Raw genomic sequence first — 11311 nt, 5'->3', positions numbered from 1 at the left:
TTACTGAACACAGGTTTATCTACTTTTGTCTTCTTATTACTCAGAAACTGAAGATATCTGGGTCTATTAGCAAGCATGTTTCATGCCACATTAAAAAATTTACTATGAAAAACAATATACCTCTAGAAATTATAATATGTATTAATAAGTCTTGCCAAGCCACAGAATGCTAATAGAAAAGACAATTAACAATTGTTTACTTCTTTTTTCTTTAAGATTTTATTTTTCCTTTTTCTCCCAAAAGCCCCCTGGTACATAGTTGTATATTTTTAGTTCTGGGTCCTTCTAGTTGTGGCATGTGGGACGCCGCCTCAGCATGGCTTGACAACTGGTGCCATGTCCACTTCCAGGATCCGAACCTGCAAAGCCCTGGGCCCTGGAAGCAGGGTGTGCAAACCCAACCACTTGGCCACGGGGCCAGCCCCTATTGTTTACTTCTTAATTTTCACTAGAAATTAAGATTTTTAAGAGTTAGGAATGCTAATATATGTAATTAAGCCTACCACAAATCATAAAGAAAATATCTCTGTATGTGAGGAAAGTAGGATGTGTGCTTTTGGTAAAAGAAGGTATGAGAAATGAGGATGCATTTTCGTTGAGGGAAAAAATAAAAAATTTTTTCCTAAAATGAGGCTAGTCATTTCAGAATGGGAAAGAGGAAAACAGAGGACAAAATCTGAATGTAAAAAGGAAAGTTTTAGAAAGTTTGTGGATAAAGGAATTTGGGAAGAGAATTTTATGCATGGCCAAGTTGGCTAAGACTAGAATGAATTTACTTAAGTATAAAAAAATGAGTTTTAATATCAAAAGTATACTGGCACAAAATTGGAATTCAGTTTTCTCTCTGTTAAAAGGACTGAGTTTTCTTGGACTTCTGGTCTTTTTTTTTTTTTTTTTTTTTTTTTTGCCAAGGAAGATTAGCCCTGAGCTAACATCTATGCTAATCTTTCTCCACTTTATATGTGAGTCACCACCACACATGGCTAACAAATGGTATAGGTCCACGCCCAGGATCCAAACCCATCAAAACAGAGCATGCCAAACTTAACCACTACACCTTGGGGCCAGCCCCATTGGTCTTTTTGGTAACAGATTATGAAAATTTCTTTTCCTTTTAAGTAATCTGCCTAGACAGCAAAGATTTTGTATCTTACTAAAATAATTTCCTGTACTTCATTTTGTCTTTATTAGATCTTTGATTTCTTAGGAAAATTGTCTTCTCTATTAAAAGAACTATGGGTTTCTTTTCAACTATGTAACTTTCTGTATTTGCATGGAAGTCTTTATCGTCATTTTGGTTAAATAGATAACTAAGTATTGCTTCACAGTGACCTATGATCCTATCTAATCAAATGTTTTAAAATCTTGTTGATATTTTTGACAAACTTCTCAAAATCAAAATCTAATCTTTTTGACCTTGAACTAACTTTGGGATTTTCCAAAGGGCCCTAGAACATTTCTTTTGGTTTTTTTTTTTTAAAGATTTTATTTTTCCTTTTTCTCCCCAAAGCCCCCCGGTATATAGTTGCACATTTTTAGTTGAAGGTCCTTCTAGTTGTGGCATGTGGGACGCTGCCTCAGCATGGCCTGATGAGCAGTGCCATGTCCGCGCCCAGGATCCAAACCGGCAAAACCCTGGGCTGCCGCAGCGGAGCTTGTGAACTTAACCAGTTGGCCAAGGGGCCGGCCCCTGGAACATTTCAAATGAAGTGTTCTCTCTCCTTATAAAATCAGAGATGTTAAACTACTTAGGCTTATTTGACATGTTAAATTACATGAGAAGTATTGTCAAATCAGAAGTAATACTAAGCCTTCTCTATGTTGTATTTGTATAGGTATATTAGTGTTCCAGCAATTGTATGAAATTCCCGAGAATCTGTTACGTCCTGGTATAACGTTATCAGTCATAATTCCAGTTATTATCTTAAAATGTGTGTCACAGAAATAACCAAATTTCCTTGTCAATTCAATTATATTGAATTCTCATCAGATCTTCAGTCATGGGCATTTTTAACTCTTCTGTCACTTACAGTTATTGTTTTACTCTGACGCTCTTACAAAAGTGAGACTCCTGGAAAGGAACTACCAGAAACTCTTTATCACTGACATCACTGCCAAATTACAAGGTGTTGAACCTTGGGTGCATATTTCACAACTGAAGAAGGTCCCACCTGACATTTGGTCCTGTACAAATGCTGGAGAAATCTGGAGAAACTAGGAGGAGAAATAGCTGACGCCAAGGAAGACTGCTTCCACCCAAGACGCCAGATCAAGACCTCAACTAAACATGAAACCCTTCTTTAGTCTCTTTTTTTCCCTTACTCTAGAATTGGCCTGGAAAGATAATGCCATCACCGTCTCTCAGGCCATTGCAAAGGGTGGGGGAGGGAAGTAATCTAACTTCCAAATGACTGTTGGATTTGCCACAGTGCTAGTGATTTCTAGTGCCTCAGTTTCTCTAAAACAAATTCAGCCCCCTCTCCATTGTGTCAGACTCCCTAACCCTGGGGGTTTCCCTGTCTCTACTTAACAACACCAAACCCGGGGAACCTCGTGTCCAGGTTCTGTACAAAGATAAAGACACAAGGCAAGGGTAGCCAGAATAAAACTGCCTGTGTGGTCTACAGACCCTTACATTTTACTGGCCTCCATGTCTGTCACCTTTCTAGTCCTGAGCCACAGACTCAAATGAGAATTACCAAGACGTATCCACGATTCAAAATTCGCTTCCTTTGGTAGATCACTGCTCCCCTGGCCAGGAGTAAGTGCAAATGAGGCTATGATCAGGAACCTCTCACTCTCCAGCCAAAATTGTTCTTAATATGATAGCCCTTCATTATCTCTTAGCTGAGCAAGGAGGGGTCTGTGCTGTGGCCAATACCACTTGCTGCACCTGGATTAACACTTCTGGGAAGTTGAAACTCAGCTCCATAAGATCGCTGAACAAGCCACTGGGCTTAAGAAAGTGACTCCTTTAATGGAGGTCTTTCTTTGACTAATTTGATTTTGATTGGTTTGGGTCCAGGGACCATGGTTCCAAAGTGCACTCCAAACATTGGGAAATATCCTTCATATAATAATCATACTAGTCCTTTAAACGCATGTTCGCAGCCACTAACCACCAAGCAAATGATGTCCCTAAAGCTGGAACATCAGAGAAGAAGTGACTTAAAAAATGTGAACCCGAAGTGGTGACCTGTAAATACCACATAGAGGTTCAGCAAAAACTGCGAGAACCCTAGAGTGGTAGGTAGGAGGGGCGCTAATGCCCTAAATTTTGATCATCTCTCTCAGTTAAGCCGAGAGTCTGATCAAAAGGGGAAAACTATTAAAAAAATAAAATAAAAAAGACAACAGGCCCAAAGTACAATCACTTGTGCTAAGCCCACTTCACCAAACTGAGACTTCACACCTAACTTCACACAGTTTCGAGCTCTCCCAGAAATGGAATCTTCAGTCAATCAGGAATTACCCGGTCAGCACAGGTCAGGTCATCTGCCACACAGACCCCTGCCATCCCCTAAAGGAAAGTGACCTTGCCACAACCAATCTGCTTTTTGCTAGTATAACTTCTTTGTCTCCACTCCCTTCTGCCTATAAAAGTCTTTCATTTTCTACAGCCCCTTGGAGTTCCTCTCTGTGTGCTAGATGAGATGCTGCCTGATTCATGAATGATTGAATAAAGCCAATAAGATCTTTAAGATTTACTCAATCGAATTTCGTTTTATGACATTTGTATACAATTCATTCAATAACCTAGGCTTCCTTCACACCCATGTTTTCATTATGTTCTACATTTCTTATTATATCTGTTTTTCTATTAAATCTTGATATATCTTTTATTAGAACCATGGAACCACAGGACTTTGGCCAGTGTCAGGAATCTGGCTGAAAGGAAGGCGAGCTACGGGTCTAAGGCTAGCAGGCAGAACGACAGCCAGTCTAGCCACTGTTTGGGGTTTCCTTCCTCCTGCAAGTCTGCAACAAGGAGCAGTTACGGAAAATAGGCCCTTGAATCGCTGAGTGTGTATCTCTCGAGTGTTTGTTAGGTAGTTGGGGGGCGGGGGGTGAGGATAGGAGGGATGCTGAGAATCTGTCTCTCTTAACCAGGCAGAGTCATTATTTCCAGGATCTAGTCTGGTTTCCTTTATCTCACCCTAACTACCCAAATCTTCCTTAAAATGGGGTTACAGGGCGCCCCCGCCCTCCTCCTCCAAAACGCTTGTTACCTACCCTTGCCTGCAGTCTCTCTGAGACCGAGGCTCCGAACGAACAGGGAATAGAGTGACTGGATTCGGGCTGGCGGTTGCGATGCGAGGATTCGGAGGCAAACGGCTGGGTGGGTAGGGGGAAGGACCCTCTCCGGGAGCGGCTTGGCGCCCCCGCAATGTCCTCGGCGCCCACCAGAAGGCGCCCGGGCGCCCGCATTCCTTGCGCGTAGCCGGAGCCTCCGCCGCAAAGAGCCCGGGAGTCGAGCCGCGCGGCGCCGCGATCTAAGAGCCGGGTGGCGGCCTGAGCCCTCCCCGCCCGGCAAGTGGGACAGGGTGCCGGGAGCCCGGGCTTTGTTCCAGGGCTGGGGTTCCCGTTTCTCAACTCAGCTCACCACCCCCGCTGGAAACGCCAAGAACTACCCCACGCCGCGGTCTACAAAGCCCAGAGAGCCCGAAGGCGGGAGGGGTCGGGCGCGCTCGGGAGGCAGGCGGACCCCCACACTCTCCGGCTCACTCCCGGCTGCCCCATCAGGCCGCCTCCAGCCCCATGAGGACACCCAGGCCGGGGCTGAGAGCCTGGCGCAGCCCGGACCGAAATCTTGCGGCGGCCTTAGAGCGTTAGACAGGTCAGTGCCCGGGCGGGATGAGGGGCCGCGCTGGAGGCGGGAGGAGGCGTGCTCGCCGGTCCACCCTGTCCACCGCACAGTCTCCCGAGGCCACTCACGGGTCACCTCCGCCAGGAGTACCCAATAACGTGGGCGTGATTCTGCATTTTTCGTGACAGGCAAGGTGTGGAGCTGCTCTCTGCAGCTCCCCCCGCCCCCAACCCTCGAGACCAGGTGATGCTGGGACCTAGGGGTGGGGGGACGCGCGGGCCGAGGTGGGGGGCGGCGGGCGTGGGGACGGGCGCCGCTCTAATAAAGCGGTGCTCTTCTACTTACGCGCGGCCGCGTCGAAACCACCGCATCCAAAGATCTTTGGCATCAAGATGCCGGGCCTCGGGCGTGAGAGGAAACCGAGATGCGGGAGAGGGCGAGAAGAAAGGAGGCCGGGAGACCCGAGGCCGGGAGAGTGAGGGGAGAGGGCCCGGGGCGGGGGGAACGATTCGCTGTGCAAATCCTAGCGCGCGAAATGTGGAGAGCGCCCTGAGGAGCAGGCAGGAGCCTCCGGGACGGCCGGGGTCTTTGGTCCCAGCCCACGCCTCCGCTCCCCATCTTCTCACCCTCCCACCCCTACCGCCCACCCAGGATGCGGCTGGGCCGCCGGGCCCTCTGTATGCTGGTCCTGCTGCTCGCCTGCGCCTCGCTGGGGCTCCTGTACGCGAGCACCCGGGACGCGCCGGGCCTCCGAGCACCTCTTGCACTGTGGACGCCCCTGCAGGGCCCCCCCAGGCCAGAGCTCCCAGACCTTGCCCCCGAGCCCCGCTACGCCCACATCCCGGTCAGGATCAAGGAGCAAGTGGTGGGGTGAGTGCCAGGAGCGGTTGCGGCAGCGCACTCGCTGGGGGGTGGCGAGGCGAGCTTTTGTTTCCTCTACTCCTGAGCTCTGGTGCCTGGGTTCTCCCGAATGGTTTGGGGGGGGGGGGGTGAAGGGGGAGGGGACGTGGAGGCGGCTACTGAGTCTTGGGCTGGGGGGGAAATCTCTTCTCCCTGAACGTGGTCATGGTGATGGGCAGAGGCGGAGGGTGTGCAGGCACGGGAGGGCCTGAGAGATTTTCTGATGTGCTGAGATGTCCACATGAAAAGAGTCCAGGTGGGGTCCTGAATGGTGGGTAGGCAACTCTGCAATCCTAGCAACTGGCCCTAGTCCACACCTCTGTAAAAATCCAGATTTAGGGGATGGGTCATACCATCGGCGGTCCCTCCTCCTGGGGACTATTTGAAGAGCAGTGTTTAAGGGGACAGATAATGGATGGGCAGGGTGGAAGGGCAGACGTGGGGGGAGCTGTGTAAGTGTTTTGTGGGCTGAATGGAGTTGTACGGCTGGGTTCTGATGACCTTCCTCACCGCTCCAGGCTGCTGTCTGGGAACAACTGTAGTTGTGAGTCCAGTGTGGGGAGCCTTCACCTCCCCTTCCAGAGGCAGGTCCGAGCCATTGACCTCACCAAGGCCTTTGGCCCTGAGGAGCTGAGGGCTGCCTCTGCCTTGAGGGAGCAGGAGTTCCAGGCGTTCCTTTCAAGGTACCAGCACAAAGGAGGACATGACTCTGCAGAGGGCGAGCAGTGGGAGGCCTGGAGGGTGGGTGTGGCAGGAGGGAGAGCCCCTCACCCTCTGACTCCTCCTCTGTGCCCCCCAACTCCACTGCCAGGAGCCAGTCCGCTGCTGACCAACTGCTCATAGCCCCTGCCAACTCCCCCCTACAATACCCCCTGCAGGGTGTGGAGGTCCAGCCCCTCAGGAGCATCTTGGTGCCAGGTGAGGAGAATGGTCCTAGGGTGACCTAAGCCACCGTGGGGGTGGCAGAGCCTGAGGATGGATGGAGAAGAATGAGGGAAGATTGGAATGGGTGGGGGAGACACTTGAGATCAGAAGGGGGCTCTTGAGATGGGAGGTGGGGACAGAAGGGACTCTAAGGTCTTGAGGAATCGCAGAAGACTGTAACTGGAGAGGTTTGGGGAGGAGAATCTATTCTCTGCTGACTGACCAAAGGTTAGGTGGATAGGTAGGGCAAGGCACACAAGTGGCTTTGATGGGAAGGAGTAAAAAAAAAAAAAATCAGTTCCTCCAGGCTATGTCCCACAATGCACTCTGCTGTGGCCTCAACAAGAGGGATGGGTGAGAAGTTCTGTGATTTGTTTGGTGAAAGAGGGAAGAGAAAGTGAGGAGGAATTCAGAGCTGTCTGGTCCCCCCCTCTTCCTCCCAGGGCTGAGCCTGCAGGCCGCTTCTGGTCAGGAGGTATACCAGGTGAGAAGAAACAGGAGGGCGGGAGGCCGGGTGGGCATCAAGGATGCTGGGAGGGAAACAGGGCTGCCAAAGGAGGGATGGAGGAACTAGGGAGACAGGAAATGGGGCTGGGGCCTGACCCTGCACTCTCCACTCCCCTCTCCCAGGTGAACCTGACTGCCTCCTTGGGCACCTGGGATGTGGCAGGGGAAGTGACAGGAGTGACTCTCACTGGAGAGGGGCGGCCAGATCTCACCCTCGCCAGCCCAGGGCTGGACCAACTCAATCGGCAGCTGCAACTGGTCACTTATAGCAGCCGAAGCTACCAGGCAAACACAGCAGACACAGGTTCGAGGCCTGGGTGGAGGTAGGGGTAGGCTGGGTGAACAGAGAGAACCCAGAAGGGCTGGCGCAGGCAAATGGCAGAGGGTGTGGGAGACATTTGGGCAATGACCAGAGCTGCCCAGCCACACAATGGGCATTTCAGCTAGGCCAGCAGGGCCAGGGAGGGAGAGAAGGGGCCTTTGTTCATCTGGGCTGGAGCACGCCAGAGGGAAACCCGAGCCTTGGGTGTGTCCCCTCTTCAGGCCAACCATGGGGGCTGCAGGAAGTGACCTGCCCCAGAAGCCAGAAGACTCAAGCTCTATTCTCAGCCCACCACTTATTAGAGGGCAAAGGGCTTTATCTCCAAAGCTCCCATTTTCCTCCAGCAAAAGGGGCTAACACAGCCCTCCTGCTTCTCTCCAAGGCGTGCTGCACCCAACCCGCGCCTGCTCAGGGCCTTGGCACATGCTGTTTCCTCTGCCTGGAATGCTCCTCTCCCAGATTTTTGCATGGCTGGCTCCTTCTTGTCATTTGGATCTTAGCTCAAATGTCTCCTCTTCACTATCACGTTACTTGTCTTACTCAATAGTTATCAGTATCTGAGTTTTCTTATTTACTTAGCCTGTTACCAGACTGACTAAGTTCCTATCTTGGCTTTGTTGCATAATAGTTGTGTGAATGTGGACAAGTTACTTAACCTCTCTGTGCCTTCTTTTTCTGTAGTAGGAATCCACTTAATAGGGCCATTGTGAGGATTAAATGAGCTCATGTATTAAAGGTAATTTAAAAAGTGCCTGGCACATAGTTAATGCTCAATAAACATTAGCTTTTAATTAAATATTTCATTGTCTTTCTCCCACCCATTAGAATGTAGGTTCCATAAGGGTAAGAACCTTACATTCCTGTCCCCAGGGCCTAGAAAGATGGTACACAGAGTAGGCACTTAATGAGTTACTGAAAAGAGAATGTTGTTCCAGCCTTATGGGCCACACCTCATGTCCTTTCTTCCCAGTCCGGTTCTCCACCGAGGGACATGAGGCTGCCTTCACCATCCACATAAGACACCCCCCCAACCCTCGGCTGTACCCACCTGGGTCTCTACCCCAGGGAGGTGACGCTGGTGAGCACAGGGACATAGATCTAGCCCTGATGGGGAGCAAGTTGGGAGAGGGTGGCCCCGGAGGATGTCTTCCTGCTCCTCACTCCCCACTCTCCTTGTCTCACCTAACCCTGCCCCTGGCTCCCAGGCCAGTACAACATCAGCGCTCTCGTCACCATTGCCACGAAGACCTTCCTTCGTTACAATCGGCTACGGGCACTCATCGCCAGCATCCGCCGCTTCTACCCGACGGTCACCGTGGTCATCGCCGACGATAGCGACAAGCCGGAGAGCGTTAGCGGCCCCCACATCGAGCACTATCTCATGCCTTTTGGCAAGGTGTGCAGCCAGTAAGGCTGAACGGCGCACCAGAGGGCACCGGGAGGGGGCGCCCCTCGACTGCAGTCTCCGGAGCCGCGATTCCAGGACCACCTGCCCCAGAGTCACTGGGCTGCCTGTTAAGCAGGAGGGTTCCTGGAGTGTGAGCTCCGTGGGAGCAGGAATCATGCCTGTCTTATTAGCCATGCATCCTCAGAATGACGCTTAGCACCTAGTGGTTGCTCAATAAATAGCTGATGAAGGAAGGCGTGCATACATGAATTAACTGCGTCCCAAGACCCTGGCCTGCCCCAGAACAGTGGCTCAGAACCTCTGGCAGTGGGAAACTGCACTTTTTACCTAGCTCCCGGACTTCGTAAGCACTCAAAAGTTTGGAGAGAGGGGCACAGGCTGTTAAGAGAGGTCAAGAGAGAGGAGGAAAGGTGGCAGAGGGTTATGTCCTATCTCTACAGCCTTACCGTACATACCTTTCCCCTAGGGCTGGTTCGCAGGGCGGAACCTGGCCGTGTCTCAAGTAACCACCAAGTATGTGCTGTGGGTGGACGACGACTTCGTCTTCACGGCGCGGACGCGGCTGGAGAGGCTCGTGGACGTGCTGGAGCGGACGCCGCTGGACCTGGTAGGGCAGGGGCAGCGGGCGGAGGGCTGGAGGGTGGCCTCTAGCAGGTTCAGGCCGCTGCAGGGAGACCAGCCGAGAGCGGCCGGCCCTGGGACCGAGAGAGGACGACGAAGCGGAGCCTGGGGGACCACCTGGGGCCTGCAGGGGTGGAGCGGAAGGGTCGGAGCAGGGGAACCGCTGGGGACTGGGGGGCGGGGGGGGGCGGAGGGCGGGGGGCGGGCGGAAGCAGAGCCCCCCACCCCGCCCCGTCCCCGCCCCGCCCCGCCTGGCGCCATCCTCCACTCCCCGCAGGTTGGGGGCGCGGTGCGCGAGATCTCGGGCTTCGCCACCACCTACCGGCAGCTGCTGAGCGTGGAGCCGGGCGCGCCAGGCCGCGGGAACTGCCTCCGGCAACGGCGCGGCTTCCACCACGAGCTCGTCGGCTTCCCAGGCTGCGTGGTCACCGATGGCGTGGTCAACTTCTTCCTGGCGCGCACGGACAAGGTGCGCGAGGTCGGCTTCGACCCGCGCCTCAGCCGCGTGGCGCACCTCGGTGAGTGGCGCCCCCTCCCGGCCGGCCTGGCAGGGGCCCACCCCCGGGGCGCCGCGCGACTCTGGGGTAGCGAGGCGCCAAGGGCACACAGGACTCCCCGCCCCCGCCCAACCCCCCCACCCCCCACCCCCGCAGCCAAGGCTGCCACCTGGGGCACCTAGAACAGTTCCCACCCTCCGGCCCGCACTCCCCTGAAACCTCCACACCCAGCACAGCCGCTGGGTCCGCCTTGAACTTTCCCACCACTGACACCGCCACCTCTACCCTGGTCCCAGCCGCTTCCTCTGTCCAGACCACACTCGGAGCAGCCCATTCAGCATTTATTGAACTTCTGGGTGTGTGTGTGGGGGGGGGGGGGGGTCCGTTTTCAAAGCACAAGGTAAGTATGTTGACTCCATAGTTAGAAGAGTAAAGAGTTCGTTTATATGCCCACGGTCCTTAGAAATGGACTTCTTTGCACGCACACCCTCAATACCCCAATCTCAGTTCTCCCTTAGGGGTTGGCCTTCTGCACCCTCAAGACCCTTCATTGTGTACCCCTTTCCTCCACCCCCAGAATTCTTCCTGGATGGGCTTGGTTCCCTTCGAGTGGGCTCCTGCTCAGACGTCGTTGTGGATCATGCATCGAAATTGAAGCTGCCTTGGACGTCAAGGGATTCTGGGTCAGAGACTTATGCCCGGTACCGTTACCCAGGATCACTGGACGAAAGTCAGGTGGCCAAACACCGCCTGCTCTTCTTCAAACATCGGCTGCAGTGCATGACCACAGAGTGACGGCCACTCAGGGCCTTCCAATTGTCAGGCTGGGCCTGCCTCCTTGTCCCTGCCAGGAAATTCTGGCAAACCCCACCACCCAGTGACCACTCCACTGACCGTCCCCAGTCTCCTTCAGAACTTGATCCCAAATAGGGGCTTGTCCTGGTGACACTCCTTTCTGTGAGTGCCCAGGGGTGTGATGGAGCCATAACTCATCCCACAGCCAGTGCCAAGTCCTCCTCCCACCCACTTCTAAAGGGGCAGGAAGTTGGGGGGGAGGTGCTTTCCAAGCGCCAAAGAGCCCTTGGGGACTCTAAGAACCTAAAATGGAAACACTCTCCTCTCATCTCCTTAGGACTGAGGGGGTGGGGAAAGCCCCAACATGTATTCCCAGGGCTGTGCCCCCAGCCTCCCATCTCTGGCCCCAAGACTGTGTTGTACATGCTCCAGCTCCACCCCTATGGAGAGAACTGGTGACTCCGGAGCTGGGCTGGGCGCTGTGAACACACGGGTGAAAACCATTTTTGGTTGTGTCTCTGCAATGCTGT

General features: G+C 53.1%; 1 protein-coding gene across 5 annotated transcripts; it reads left to right on the top strand.

Moving 5' to 3' along the window:
• The first annotated feature begins 4112 nt into the window (after positions 1–4112).
• Positions 4113–11284, top strand: B4GALNT1 (beta-1,4-N-acetyl-galactosaminyltransferase 1). Of its 5 annotated transcripts, none has more exons than XM_070621901.1 (13): positions 4244–4530; positions 4744–4837; positions 4996–5050; positions 5459–5677; positions 6226–6390; positions 6519–6625; positions 7075–7115; positions 7262–7442; positions 8431–8538; positions 8666–8856; positions 9335–9475; positions 9767–10007; positions 10564–11284. In XM_070621901.1, exons 4-13 carry the CDS (start codon positions 5460–5462, stop codon positions 10779–10781), a joined length of 1611 nt encoding a protein of 536 aa, XP_070478002.1. In that variant the 5' UTR covers positions 4244–4530; positions 4744–4837; positions 4996–5050; position 5459; the 3' UTR covers positions 10782–11284. The 5 variants fall into 5 exon arrangements, with proteins under 5 accessions (XP_070477999.1, XP_070478002.1, XP_070478003.1 ...); XM_070621903.1 differs by having other exon boundaries at positions 4253–4339; XM_070621898.1 differs by lacking the exon at positions 4996–5050 and having other exon boundaries at positions 4113–4339.
• The last annotated feature ends 27 nt before the right edge of the window (positions 11285–11311 follow it).

This window comes from Equus przewalskii, chromosome 5 (assembly GCF_037783145.1).
Source record: "Equus przewalskii isolate Varuska chromosome 5, EquPr2, whole genome shotgun sequence".
Classification (NCBI taxonomy): domain Eukaryota; kingdom Metazoa; phylum Chordata; class Mammalia; order Perissodactyla; family Equidae; genus Equus; species Equus przewalskii.
This window is presented reverse-complemented; position numbering and strand designations above follow the sequence as displayed.